At 40.7% G+C, this 15496-nt stretch overlaps 2 protein-coding genes across 3 annotated transcripts; both read left to right on the forward strand.

Moving 5' to 3' along the window:
- The first annotated feature begins 6185 nt into the window (after nt 1-6185).
- LOC136551302 (uncharacterized) lies at nt 6186-12939 on the forward strand. Of its 2 annotated transcripts, XM_066542874.1 has the most exons (6): nt 6186-6598; nt 7063-7106; nt 11145-11197; nt 11503-11569; nt 12248-12321; nt 12447-12939. In XM_066542874.1, the coding sequence occupies exons 1-5, from the start codon at nt 6357-6359 to the stop codon at nt 12274-12276; spliced, it is 435 nt and encodes a 144-aa protein (XP_066398971.1). In that variant the 5' UTR covers nt 6186-6356; the 3' UTR covers nt 12277-12321; nt 12447-12939. The 2 variants fall into 2 exon arrangements, with proteins under 2 accessions (XP_066398971.1, XP_066398970.1); XM_066542873.1 differs by lacking the exon at nt 12248-12321.
- A 1492-nt stretch (nt 12940-14431) lies between these two features.
- On the forward strand, nt 14432-15105 carry LOC136551303 (putative lipid-transfer protein DIR1). Its single transcript, XM_066542875.1, has one exon. The coding sequence runs from the start codon at nt 14511-14513 to the stop codon at nt 14820-14822; it is 312 nt and encodes a 103-aa protein (XP_066398972.1). The 5' UTR covers nt 14432-14510; the 3' UTR covers nt 14823-15105.
- The last annotated feature ends 391 nt before the right edge of the window (nt 15106-15496 follow it).

The raw sequence follows: 15496 nt of genomic DNA on the forward strand, positions 1-15496 counted from the left end.
ACTTGCCACACACGAGGTCTCGCAGCTTGTAGTTTTTTTAGTTTCAGTTTATTGAGTTATGCGTTTGATTTATTCAGTTTTCCTTTATGTTTTATGAATTCTGATTTTCATGTTTTCAGTTTATGTGATCCTTTTAGCCTTATTTTTTAATTTTTGTTTTTTCTTGTTTTGAATTTCATTTTTAGTATTTTATGTTTTAGTTTTTTGTTTTTCATTGTGTCTACTTTAGTTCTCTGTTTCTATTTGTCAATTTCAGTTTAATTTTCAGGTTTCCAATTTCAATTCCAGTTTTATGTTTTAGTATTTTAATTTTTATTGTGTCTACTTTAGTTTTCATTTTTCTATTTGTCAATTTTAGTTTTTTTGTTGTTGTTAATTTCAGTTCTAGTTTCTTGCAATCTCAGTTTCATTTGTATGTTTCAGTTTTGTTTTTATTTTGTCTACTTTCCTTTTCAATTTCTATTTGTCATTTTCAGTTTAATTTTGTGGTTGTCAATTTCAGTTTTAGTTTCTGATAATTTTAATTTTAGTTATTTGTTTTTCGTTGTGTCTACTTTAGTTTTCAATTTCTATTTTTTGGTTCTCCATTTAAGTTAAGTTTTAGTTTTCAGTCAAGTTTTTTTAATGTATTTTTAGTTTTAGTTTTCAATCACCCTTTTAGGTTTTAACACATTCATAAATCCTACATATTAGTTGTATAATAACTTATCCTTTAAGTTGGCACCTTATGCAATGCTTCTTCTAATAATCTGTCTCTCATGTGCAACTTGTCTAATTTTGGGTCACTACTCTTATCTTTTTAATAAATGTACCTCCAATTTTTAGCTACATGTTTCCTGGCTCATATAGTGGGTTATATAATAACTTGCCCCTCCAGTTGCCAGCTTATGTAATGCTTGTTCTAATAATTTCCCCAAGGCTATAGCTTGTCTGGTTTTATGCCGCTACCCTCATTTTTTAATAGACGCCACCAGTTGGCAGAAAAGTGATGTTTCCTGGCTTTTTAATGTGTTGTATAATAACTGGCCCTCTTAATTGGTAGCTTATCTAATGTTTATTTTGATAATTTACCCCTTCATATTGCAGCTTGTCTTGTTTTGATCGGCATAGTACCTTTATGTAAATAAAATAACAAAGTTATTATATTCTCACCGTAAAAATCGAGGTGGATACCATGTAAAAACTTTAGTACAATTTTAGAGTAGCAAGTTTTGTATTATATGGTAGCAACTTCTTTCATAAATCTTCTAGCACATTTATACACATAAATTGCTACTTAAAAAATCTTAAAAACATAGGCAACTGGGGTCTAGTTTTGTTTGTTTCGTCACGTAGAACATACCGGTGCAAACGGAATTAAAAATAGATATTCATTCAAAAGTTATATCAATTTAAATAAAATGTTTCTCTTTTTTTTTCTTACTCAGGCATGCCTGCAACGTCAATGAAAGGGAGTGTGTCCGACAGCATGCACTGTCACGCGTGGGTCCGATAGCACTGTCTACGCATGATTTTTTTTTATTTTTAATCCCTTTTTATTCAATATTTTAATAATAATTGTCCCTAAATTTTTTTTTTTGCGGATTTGACCCTTTTGGTCGTGCTAGCGCTGCTGGCGTGACCAAATAACGTTGTCACACTACCTGCATTGGTGTGGCAACATCCGCCACGTTAGACGACATTTCCGACATGAAAAACACTATAACACCACTCCTGCTGGCGTGACTATAGATGGCCAATGGGCTGGCCAAACCCGGGATGGCCCGATGGGGGTCGGGCCTTCATGGGCCACCGTGCCTCCTGGGCCATGCCTCTTAGTGTCTCGTGCCTAGCCTTCGGCCCATGCATGGCCCTATGGGCCATTTTTTATGCCATGTCGGCCTGCTAAGCACGGCAAAAATTACAGGCCATGCCAGCCCTTAGTCCGGCACCCTTACAGCACCACAGTAAACTCATCTCATCCAACACTTAAAGAATTTCACAGTTTCATTCACATCACAGAAATAGAGATATACATATACATACATTCAATCAGCCTAAGTCCAGAACTCCAAAGCCAACAGAGAATACACACATTCAATCAGCCTAAGTCCAGAAACTCCAAAGCCAACAGAGAAGCCATCAGATAATAGAAATATGATAATTGATAAATGAGCAGTTTTGTGCAATGTTGTCTCATTAAAAACCTTCATAGGTAAAATTCACCCTTGTGAGAAACCCTAGAAAGAAAAAAAGAGTGCAGCCAGCTCTAGTCTTAATGAAGTCTTACAAACCATATTTCAAATGGCCAAATTCTACAGTGAGTCCACAGATCACTCAATCACTCTCTCACAGTCACAGATCACTCTCAACTCACTCACATGTCACTCTCAACTCACTAAGTAGCAGAAGCACCACCAGTCCCACCGCTACCTTCTTCTTCATCAAGGTATAAGTTCTTGAATGCTTCCTCAAGCTCTGAGCTATCAACAGCATGTTGTTCTCTTCTTGCTCCTAACTTCCAATTCTTTATGTAGGTCAGCATCTCCACATTCTCTGACAACAAGCGTCGCCGCCATTCTTCAAGTATCCTACCAGACAAACTGAAATAAGACTCGGAAGAGACAGTAGATACAAGAATCGACATGATATCTCTAGCCATTATAGACAGGATTGGATATGTTAGCTTATGGTCATGCCACCAAAGAAGTATGTCAAAATCATCCTCATAAAAAGTGACATTGTCACTGTCTAAGTAAGCTGAGAGCTCATAATCAGCAGAGGTAGATGAAGATGAGGTGGTAGAGACAAGGGGAGGACCAACAACACCTGATCCTAATCCACCACGATCTCCAATATCCTTCCCCATGCCTGCTTTTTCTTACCTATATGAATTGATGGTTGTGCAACCCTTTGAGACCTAGCTGCACCAAACTTGTTCTCATATTTGTTAAACAGTTTATACAATTTAATTTTGACATCAGTATAGTATGAACTATACTCAGAACCAGTGCATTCACCAAGTAATTGCAGCACATTAAAGAATCCTCTCATCTTAGCTCTAGATCAAGAATGAATGCATATGAAAATAACAGTGGCATGTTCTCCCAATATTTAAGGAATTTAAGCTTCATAAGAGCAACAACAGCTCTAAGATTTTGATCTCTTTCACATGCATGCAAATGCGAAGCAATCTCTGGGATATGGTGCAAAACAAGTGGACTTGTGGGATAATAAATATTAGATAGAACAACAGTAGAGTCCTAGAAGATTTCCAGGAACTCCAATATCTTTTCAGCAACATACCAATGATTTATAGTCAACAATTCTGAACCATAATGAGAATTAATGAACACAGAAAAAATATTCTTGTACAGAAGCAAGTGTTTAAGCATGAGGTAAGTAGAATTCCATCTAACATCCATATCTAACCCAAACTTTGTAGGTTTAATACCCTTAGCATTACAATATTCCTTGAACAATGTAATTCTTTGATTAAAGGAATTTAAGAAGTTAATTACAATTCTAAAATCTTCTATAAAAGGTTTTAACCTCTTTAATCTAGATTTTACAATAAGATTAATGATATGATAAACACAACATTGATGCACAAGACTATACTTATGCTTATTAGGATCAGAAGGTGTAGGTGCAGGATCAGAACATAAGTAACCAGCAAACAGAGGTATCAAAGTCTCCATAGCCTTAGTATTAAAAGAAGCATTGTCTAGAGTGACAGAGAATATCTTATCAATCAGACAAAACTCCTCAATAACAACAGCAATTCTTTCAGTAATGTTTTCACCTGAATGTTTAACCTCAATCAGCCTAAAACCAATAACCCTTTTCTGTAACTCCTAATCAGCATTCACATAATGAGCAACAACACTAATATAGTCCTCTTTAGCATTACCAGACTAAATATCTGAAGTTAAAGCAACAGAAGAAGTAGCAGACAACACAGAATTCTTAAGCACATCATGGCGTTCAGTAAACAGTTTACCAAGATCTCTAGTGGTGGTCTGTCTAGAAACCTTAACAAACATAGGGTTACGGGCACGAGCAATGTAGTCCTCCTAGGCCTGTGTCTCACCTATGCCTAATGGGAGGTCAAGCCTAGCAATCAACCGACACAACTCACTCCGAGCAACAACAGGATCATGCACCCAGTTATGCAAACCATCATGATTCAAAGCAAGCCTAGACTAGACCCTAGCAGCGTGATTAGTCTTTTTCCTACAAGATTTCTGGTGCCTAATCAAATGATCAGTGCCAGCAGCAGATCTAGCAGACAATCTACTCTTACACATTCTACAGATAGCAGCAATTCGAACTGAGTTACCATTCACAGTCTCATAGATCTCTTTAAAATCAACCCAGACACCAAATTTACGCTTACCAATAGATGAGGTACCATCTATGCTAGTGGAGCCGACCAGGAGCCCTATCGCCATCGTGGCCCCTCCACCATCATTGCTAGCGTCGAGATTGATCGGAGCAGAGCCGCTACCGACATCGATACTGAGCAATGCAGCAGCGTCCTCACGGATGTCATCGACATCATCAGGGACCAGCCCTGCCGCTCTGAGGTCATCATTGCCGGTGAGTGAATAGACAACATTGTCATCATCCGCCTCTGCCATGGTGACCTCGACCGCGGACGACTGATCTCCAGCACCATTCCTCAACAGTGCGCGTGACTGCCTAGCCATGTCTATGCCAGAGGAGGAAGACGCGACAACGACAATCGACCTGCACAGAGGAGAAAGGAGACAAGAGTGTGTGAGAGACAAACAGTCAAACAGAGGCACAGATCTAGGGTTAGGGTTAGGGTTCGTGGAGTCACCTGTGCAATCGGAGCCCTGTGTCGGAGATGACGAGGGCCACCCAGAGGACAAATATACACCGATTAGAATCGACGGGAAGCGGAGGAGGGACTAGACGTGAGCATGGACTCACATAGTTCACCGAGAGCGAGAGGAGAGACAAGGAGAGAAGGGAGGAGACAGGGTGTGATGGGGGAGCGGTGGCAGGTGGATCGAGATCACCGGAGTCGAGGCCGACAGCGATGAGAGCTCCGATTCACGTTCGCCACTAGTGGATGCGGCGGGCGAGAGAGACTGAGAGACCAACGAGCGGCGCGGTGGAATGAGGATTAGGGTTAGGGTTGAGGGGGGATGAGGGGAGCTGCTGCCGCACTGAACTTTAAAATGTATCTTTATTTGACACCATACAAAAACGATATTATTTTTCAAATGCGACAAGCACCGTCACGGAATTATTATGCTGTTGAAATTTTATATGTTTTTTCATGCATCTTAACTGTCTCAAATATAATAGCTCAAAACTATAAAGTTGTAGAACTCATTGAGAGCTACAATTTTCATGTAAAAAGTATCTTCATTTGACAACATAAAAAAATATTATTTTTCTAATATGACAAGCACTTGTACGCGGTTATTATGTTCCTAAAATTTTATATTATTTTTTTGAAAGAATCTTAACGTCCTCGAATGAAAAAACTCAAAACTACAAAGTTGTAGATCTTAACGAGAGATACAATTTTCATATAACTTTCATCTTCATCCAATGTCGTATCAAAGAATTATGATTTTCAAAGTTTTTATTTTGTCACGCCACTCCGGGTGGCGCGACAGAACAGTAAACATGGCATATATTGCTGTGCTAATGCATGTGACGTGACAATAATATTTGATCGCGCTGCGCTGGCGCGACCAAAAGGGTCAAATCCATAAAATATTTTTAAGCAATTATTATTAAAATATTAAACAAGAAAGGTTAAAACATAAAAATTCTCCCTACGGGTCGCTGTCTGGCAGGGTAACACGTGTCTATAATAAATCGCCAACGGGTCGCTGGTCTAGCAGGGTCAACACGCGTCTATAATAAGAGCTTACTACAGACGTAGGTTGGTAATAAGCGTCTATAATATTACTATAGATGCGTGTTTATAGGACACGTCTGTAGTTAGACAACACGTCACAAACGCGGATAGTTCACATACGTTAGTTAGTAGTTGGGACGCGTATGTAACATCAGTAGTTACTTTGTCCCACAGACCCGAAAGAAGAAAACCGCGTCACTTGTGCCACGGACCAGAAAAAATTATTCACTTTGCCTATGACCGAGCCCTCACGTCCGCTCTCCGACTCTAGCCCCCTCCTCCTGTGTCGCTCCTCTCTCTCTCTCTTTCGCTCTCTCTCTCTCAGTGGCGGACGGCGGCGGCGTTTAGATCCGGTCGTGCGGACGGTGGCGCCGGCTAGATCCGGGCGCCCAATCTGTTGACTCATCTCTCTCTATCTTCCTCTCTTTCTCCTCTCCTCTACTCCAGCTCTCTCGGCTTCACAGCGACGCGGATGCCCAGCACGGGCGGCGCCGGCATCATAGCGCGGGTGGCGCCGGCTGCGGGATCCAAGCGCGGCGGCTGGATCTGGGCGCGGCGGGATCCCAGCACGGGCGACGGCGTGATGCCCCTAACCCTAGCTGCATTCTGGATCAAGGAGCTGAGTAGACGCCGCCGACGACCGTGTCCAAGGGGCGTGGGGCCGCCCGCTCCGCCCCGCTGCTCTTCATCCCCTACCTCCGCCGCATCATCAAGGTCCGTAAACCTCCTCCATGCCTCGGTTTTGCTGAATATCGGATCCACTCACAGTCTCTCTTGCATCCTCTCCTCTGTTCATGCCGCCTGTCGATCTGGCGTCGCGTTCCCGTGCACTGGGAGGGTTGTGAACACTGAACCTTAGGCTTTTGTTTCCTAACTGAGTGCGGGCTCGCGTAGCTGAGGATCCATTACGTGTGTGAATTGCATTTGAATGAAATCGCGTAGCTGAGGATCCGTTACGTTTGTAAATCGCTTAGCTGGGAGATGTAGTTTGGATGAAATTGCATTTGACAAATGAGCAGTAGCAGCTTAGATGGTGAGATGCAGAGGCCTTTTTGATGATTTGCCTGCAATACGATGTCAATGTTACCAAGTCATTTGAAAAGCTCAACAACTAGTGTGAGGAATTCCTAATTCAAGTAAGTAACCTGCTTATTAACATAATAATTTGGTTGCTGCAGGAAGGATTCAGTGAGGAGGCCCATCATGCAGACTTCAAAACAAGGTATGGTAACACCATCACTGCCTGTTTGTCAGCACAGGCCTACTGGACTCCTGATGCAACTTGCACTAGCTATTTGAACCAAGTTGCCATCAGTGAGGTACCCTTTTTCTAAACTACTATACTAGCATGCAAAGTACTATAAATTGATTGCTCGAAGTAATTGATTTTGATATACTTAAGTAGTGCTGTCATAATTTTAGTACTAAAAATTGTGGCAGAACCTCCTAAGAAATCGGGCCCACGTGCACCTATCGTTGGCTTAACAGACCTCGGATAGCGTACACGAGTTCTCAACAACTCAACAGGTCTGTCGGGTGTCCTCGGGAGACCCGAATCATCCACGATTCTCTTTTCAAACAGGATCCCAATCATAGACATTGCAGATTACAACAGTTTATTTAAATATATACCAGAGTAAAAGATAGGGGAAGTCTTAAGATAACATAGTTACAAACTAGTTATTTTCAAACTTACAATACCATAAGTGTCATACAACTATAGTAGCGGGATAATATTACATTAACTTTATTTATCATACAAACTAGTGCCTTGTCCAAAGGCCATTCATTACTCCTCATCGTCGTTGACTTCAAACACCGACATGCAGCAGGGACCAAAACAAGCCTGCGCATACGACTCACCTGCAACAAGGGTTAACAAACCCTGAGTACAAAAGTACTCAACAAGACTAACCCGACGTAACGGGGTGTAAGACTTTAGAGATGCAGGGGTTTGGGGCAAGATAAGGATGTAGCGGGATTCAAAAGTTCTTTGCCAAAAGCTTACTATTCTTCATTCTATTATCAAGTTTTACCCCTAAGTTCTTTTGGTTCATTGCCTCAACTAAATGTATATTTCCTATATTCCATTCCTTCTCATTCCATTCTTTTCTCATGTTTTAGTAATTCATCAGTCCTGCATTGCTTCTGTAATGAATCAAGTCTCCATATCCGCGGAGCACCGGCAATTCGAATTGATTCAAGTCCCAGCTGGGGATTCCTTATCACACGACATATGTAGAACTTAATCTTGCATATATCAATCTCGCTACCGAATCCTCCTATACTAAGCCGTCTCCACGCCACCCGAGAGCACAACACACCTCAAATCCGGCCACATTCCAGCCACGAGGGTACACACTACTCCCGCCATCTCTCCACTCCCAGTGCGTGGGCATTCGTCTTAGTATCCGATTAGCCGAAGTAGGCTTACCGGAGTATGTGACCAGTATTACAAAGTGTCTCGTTCAGAAGATCCACAATGAGTGGCCTTTAAGTGACGTAGTCGGCAACATTACCCAACATTCAAGATAAGCCACCCGACTAGTCTCTAGTTCATTCTACGTTCTTTCTTTCTTTGGCCAGTATGCCATCTTGGATTGTATCGAAACTTTTTTTCTTTGAAAGCCTATCATAAAGCATACTAAGCATTCTACGCCTTTGTAAATGAAAATATCTTCAAGGATGGTAAACAATTAACAAGGTAGGCAATGCATCAAGTAGGTAACATTTGAATTAATCAACTTAATGCAATAGGTAACATAGGTGATAAACTTTTTAAAGTAAACAAGGTAATGGTTTAATGCATAAACCGGGGCTTGCCTTCGTTGACGATCTCAGGTTCCGGATCAGTATCACGATTATCGAATCTCGTGACAACCGGGGATTCTTCCAGAACTTGCTCAACTAGAATCGTTTCACTCTCAGGTTCTACACGAGACGATAACATATGCTTTAACATGATGATAATGTAAACATGATGCTTTCACGGTACATGAAATGTAAAAACACCCTGAATACGATTTCCTTCACGGTACAGTTGCAAGCCAACAAAACCAACTTGCAATCCTACCGTCAAGAACCACACATGTGACTTGACCAAATGAATCTTGAAACTCTACTAGTCACAAAATATGACCAAAACAAGATTCAACACTAATCAAACACTTAGGGTTTGCTTTTATTTATTATTGAATTAATTTGGAAATAAGCCCAAAAATGAACTTATTCCAAATGACCTGAAAATTTTATGTGAGCTTCCTCATGACAAATTAGTGTACGAAAACAAATTTCATAATTTTTGGAATTATACAGTGACCTACAAAAATCATGGAAATTGCATTTATTAATTAATGGACTGAATATTTGAATATTAAAAATATATTCAAATTTCAAGTTTTAAATTTTTGAACCACACTAGAGCAAGTACAAAGGTTACACACAAAATTTCAGAATTTTTGGAGCTACAATTATTTTTCTACAAATTTCTAAAGTTTCAGCACTATTCACAATTTTAGAAAATACAAAATTGCACTGTTCTTCTTCCTCACTCACACTGACAGCCAGGCCCCACTGTCAGTGACCCAAAGAAGATGCACGGCGGCGCTGTCTGCTCCGATCGGCAAAACGCGCCGGCGGTGAAGCTCTGGCGAAGCAGACCGCATCTACATGACCTACTCTTTCCCCGAACCGATCTCAGCTATCAGAAAGGAAAAAGGTGCACCGGAGACACCTCCATGCCGGGCATGGCGGCCTGGGCACGACGATGTACGGTGTAGCCACGACGACGTTGCAGTAGGGACTAAAGCGAAACGATCTTCACGTTCAGGAGCTCACCGTGATCACATAGGTAGACTCGGTGAAGACGGAGATGTACTGGATCGACGGGACCACGGTGAGACCGATGATGGCGGATCTCCGGCCGGCTCCGAAGAAGACGAAGTCGCGCGGTGGCGCTGACCGGCTAGAGGCGAGGCGAACAGGTCGGGAATGAGCGGCAGGGCGAGGCGGAGCTTCTGGCCAACGCAATTGGCCCTAGGTACTATGGCAAGGACGAATTGCACGAGCGCGGGCAGGACACCGGCGGCGAGCAGTCGACGGGAAACTGCGAAATGATGGCGGCGTGCTCCTATTTATAGAAAGAAGGAAGGTGTGCGGTGTCGACAGCACACAGGCGAGCTCACCACGGAAGCATTAGCGTGTCACTGCGCGTGAAAGCGGCAAAATCAGATCGGCGGCGACATCCGCGTGGCGCCGGCGGCAAGCAGAGAGGTGGATTTTGATTTTTGAAATATTTACAGAACTGCCACTGAGTCTATTTTTCAAATTACTTTCGAATTTTCTAAAGAAGTTGAAAATCTCTAAAAATGAAAGTTGTTCAATTTTTCAAACTCTACAACTTTGCTTCAAGAAACATTTTCAAATTCTGCCTCCATTTTGAAATTTGAATTTGGGGTGCATTTGAGCATTTGAATCATTTTAAAATTACTCCAAATTTTATATGTATACTTGAAAAACTTTGAATACCAAAGTTGGTCTACATAAAATAATCTCCAACTTTGCTTTTTGCCTCAACCCCAAATTCCACATGGATTTTGAATTAGTCAAAAGGGGCAAAAATGACTTTTGTGATTTGAATTTGAATTCAAATTTGATTTGTCTTCCTTTTACTTAAATTTTGATTTTTGACCAGTAACATGGCCCATTAGGGTTATTTGAGTCAAAAGACACATGACCTCACATGATCACATGAATTTTGACCATTGTAGCCATGATCTTTATTTAGGGTTTTGAATCACATCACATGAAATAACAACATTATGAAATAAAGCTTATTTAGTGAATGCATTCAAAATTTTCTACTTTATGAATGCTTTGCAATGCACATGATGACATGTCAATTTTTAGTGCTAGGTCAAAACACCAGAGGTGTTACAAAAATTTAGCAGGATGCACAAGTTAACACACCTGATCTGTGGAGCCATATTTGTTAATAGTTTGTTCTTCATATTTGCTAATCTGGAAGACAAACTAGTTGTGGAAGAACTCAACTAAGGGATACAGTATATTCTGAGTCTTGGAAGAACTCAAAATGGGTTATATTTGTTTAAGCCTTGCTTCTATGTATACTAGTAGACATGGCTTACGCACAGCGCTCAGCACTCGGCACCCAGTTTCTATTGGTTGGCGTGGTAGCGAGAAGTTTTTACCCAGCATCTTCATTCTCTGTATTTGACTGAGATTTTTGTGACCTTTGCAGGAACTGAAGGAAAGAGGATTCCTGCTTGTTTCAAGGGACATAACAAGCAAAGGGTTTGATGTTCCTGATTGTCTATCCATGTATATAAATTAGTTGTGAATGCAGCAAGCAAAACTTAAATTAGTTGCTCTATCAATGTACATTAAGCTTATCACTATCCACAAAAATTCAGTGTTATGTGCCTGATATTAAATGTGAATGAAAACCTGTAGAACATGCTAAGCTACATTCAGTACTTTGGTTCTATATAGAGAAAGCTTGTGCTTAATACTTTTTTGCGAGATGGATACTGAAAGCTATTCCTTTTGAGAAGACAAGCTTCCATATCTCTTACTGAATGCTGTTTTTATTTTTCTAGGGGAAGGAAGTAGACCTTGCAAAGTTGCAGTTGGAAAAAGAGAAGCTGGAAAAAAGGCAGCAAGAAGGTAGGAACTTGCCCCAATCTTCTAAAAGCTGTATGTGCTGGTCTGTTTAATTGCCTCTGCCAAGTTTCTCCAGTTCAACTTTGCCTTAGTATTAATGAAGATCTCTCACTAGTACTGTTCTTTTTTTAAAAAAATGGGAGAGTTACTTGTTGGTGGACCTGCTATGCTACTCAATTTGCTAAATTCTGATAAATGCTTGAGTTGAAGTGAATCTATTTATGCACCACTCCGGAAGTCCTTTGACAGACCTTTACTTAGCAGCCACAATAGATAATATCCAAATTCAGTGATGGATATGCAGTTCTGAACATTCAGAAGCAGTCATATCCTGCATGGAAATAATACTTTGTTGATCTTTAATTATACCCTGCATTATTGTAACCTCAATAATGCAGTTATGCTCTGATTTTAAAAAATAGTGAGCTTATATATGCATGCATGAGTGGACAGGATCATAGTTTGCTTGGGAAATGGGATCCTTCTTTGTGTTAACTTGAACTGATGGGTTCTTTTCCTCTTTAAAGATATGTCACACTATTGTCGCTGCATTGGTTAGTATTCTTCTCCACATAGCCATTTACTGCAATGCTATTTCTTTTAGCTCAGCAGACCTCTGAATCATAGTTTGGTTATTTTTCGAACCAAAATGATGTCTCTCTTTTTAACTTATATATGCAGCTTGTGACCCAGTTCTAGAGACTTACTGATCCTTCTGTAGACTAAACTGTTAATTGAAAACAAGAATGTGCATGGTACTTGCTTGGAAATCCCAATCATTCCTTGTCCTCTTTTACACCATCACTTGTATATACACTATGATACCTGTACTTCTGTTACTTCTGTTCATACCTGTATGTTGCCAAATACCTGTATGTAGGTTGGCAGATAGCAGAATCCAATGACTTGAATATTTCCTTCAAGAAGATTATCAGTTACATGAGCTTCTTATCTTAGTTCGAGTAGCAAGTAGGTTTACTTGGAGTATGTTGGTGGGACATGTAATATGAAATTGCTAATTAGCAAGTGACTACTGTATATAATTAGCAAGTGACTACTGTATATAATTAGCAAGTGACATGTATATAAGACCCTGACAGTGGGGGGTTTTCTTTTTTTTTTGGTTTTGTAAATTGTTATCACAGACGCGTGTTGGCTATGCGCGTCTGTGATAAGGGGTTATCGCAGACGCGTGTTGGCTACACGCGTCTGTGAGAACTCCTTACACAGACGCGTGTATTCTTCTCACAGTCGCCTGTTTTGTGTAATCACAGTCGCGGGTTGGTGACACGTCTCTAATATGGGCTTACTAGAGACGTGCTATTGGCGCGTCTGTAATAAGACCTTATTACAGATGTGTTATGACAGTCTATAATGTGTCCCAACGTGCGTCTGTAATATCCTTTTTTTTTTACAGTGCACATACAATTCATCCCTCTCCTAGGCGTCACGGTTCCTTACACTAAGCAATCTATAATAGGTCAACGTAGCAATAGTTCACATAAACAATGGATAATATACACAATTAGAAGATATTTCAATTCCACTCACAATTGGGCCTTGCTAGATGAGGTAGGATTGCATTTGGGCAGGGCACGGACTGGGCTTAGACATGCCAGACCCATGCGAGGCCCAGGTGGAAAAAAATTAAGAAAAAAATTAATTTATTTTGCGAATAAGAAAATAATTAATTAGAATGAGCAGCTTTGAGATCTGTGCGATTTTTAGAAAAAGAAGTACTGGAATACTTGTCATGTTATAATTTGGAATGGAGGATGTATTTTTGACTCTATGGCAGTGCTTGCATGCACGACTGAGCTATCGGATCATGGGTTACTGCCAACAGCACTACGTACTGAGTCGGCAGATACATTTAGATAGCCATATGTCGGCCGTTTGGCACTAGAACATTTGGACTGGGATTTTCGATCTTCTGCAATCTACACGAAAGCCTATTAAATTCTGCGGAACTCCACTAGAACTCTAACATTTATGAACGCTACTGTACACCAAAACCATGATTTTGACCTACATACTCATTTGCATTGAGCAATTAGTTTTTTTTTTTGCAGATTTTTCTCCAGCAGTGGTGTATATATATGGATGAAATCAGCGATGGGACAATTAAAATACCCAATCACAAATTGTTTAAATTTTATTCTCATCTTACAGTTAGCTTGTTATAGGAACTTGATTTTGATAAATGTATTCCCTATATTGTGCAAGTTTAACTAATGCGAACATCTTAGGAAAATTAGATTTTAAACAAAATTATAGCACAATATATGAACTTCTGCTGGCAAAAGCCGTTATTATAGCTAGGACTCTTCACAAGTGGATCGTTTCACCATTTTATTTTATTTTATTTTATTCAACACGAAGTTGGCTTGCTTAAGGCCTTTCTTGCTTTGAACTTTAGAAAGTCGTCCAAACTTACTTGTCCTTTTTTACACACTTACAATACTTTGAACCTTTCACGATGTTGGGGGGTGGCAGTTAGGTTGTTTCCATTTAGAATGTTCTCAGAAGGTCAATGATGTTTGTAACGTAATTTAGGCATTCCTAATGGTGGAAACATATCATCAGCAAAACATATTGAGTATAATAAATTACTGACAACAAATTTACAATACAAATTTTTTGTACTAATGCACACTATGTCAGCCAGTTAATAATAACGTTGAGAAAAAGTATGTAGGAGAGCTTTGCCATGGCTTTTTGCACTATGTCAGCCAGTTGGAGCAACAAAGATCACTTTACTAGCAATATCTGAAACAGCCATGCAGCAGCTGATTACAAGAAAAAGTACAATTTTTCCGCTATAAATAAGATCCCCCAAAACGAACGCTCACCTCGCAACTGCGAAGCAGCCAAACCTGCTACAAGCCTACAACCTCTAACAAGTTCCCAAAGCTACGAGTTGAGCACATACATAACCATAGCCATGGCGAAGGCAGAGGCAACGGCCGCGCTGCTGACCGTCTTGGTGGTCCTGGCGGTGTCGGCCGAGATGGCGCACGGCGTCTGCAACCTGTCGAGCGCCGGCATCCGGGCGTGCCAGCCTGCGGCAGCCATCCGCAACCCGACGGACCAGCCGTCGGCCGAGTGCTGCGCCGCGCTGGCGGGGGCCGACCTGGCATGCCTGTGCCAGTACAAGAACGCTGCCGGCATGTGGGTGAGGTTCTACGGGATCGACATCAACCGCGCCTTGGGGTTGCCAGGCAAGTGCGGCCTCGCCAAGCCGGCCCACTGCTGATGCGCACCGTCACTGGCTGATCAGTGATCACAATGCAACTGCTGCCGTGCTGCGTGCGCCGTTACATGCGCTCGTATTCTATACTGCTACTCCTAGCTACGACATCTATCCAATAAATGAAGGCACACAAAGATATGTGTCTCTTGTGCTTCTCCTGGTGCACTGCAATATGTTGAGCTGTGGGTGAGCTTATTAATCAGTGCAGAAGTTTGTATACATTACTATTCTCAAAGATGTATTACAGTATTATAGCTTAAATAGGGCCTATCATGCTATAGCTTAAGTATCTGGTCAGTGTTAAACATGGATCCAGAAGTATATTCTTCTAAAAACAAAAATACAGCCTTATCAAGTGGGATATTCTTTGTCGCACCAAAGATCAAGAATCAAGATGGTCTAGACATAACAGATCTCTTGATTAAAAATAAATGTCTTCTCAGTAAATGGTTATTTAAACTGCTTAATGAAGAAGGAACCTGGCGGACCTTACATATAGAAATAAGTATTTGAGTTCAAAATGTTTAGGTTCATATTAAACCTGGTCATTCTTTTTTTTGAAAGGTCTTTTAAAGGTTAGGGAAGACTTTCTGGGTTGTGGAACTTTTAAAATAGGAGATGGTTCACAAACTATAGATTCTGAGAGAACGATTGGGTTGGCTCTAAGTCCCTTAAAG

The sequence above is a fragment of the Miscanthus floridulus genome, chromosome 4 (genome assembly GCF_019320115.1).
Source record: "Miscanthus floridulus cultivar M001 chromosome 4, ASM1932011v1, whole genome shotgun sequence".
In the NCBI taxonomy this organism is placed as follows: domain Eukaryota; kingdom Viridiplantae; phylum Streptophyta; class Magnoliopsida; order Poales; family Poaceae; genus Miscanthus; species Miscanthus floridulus.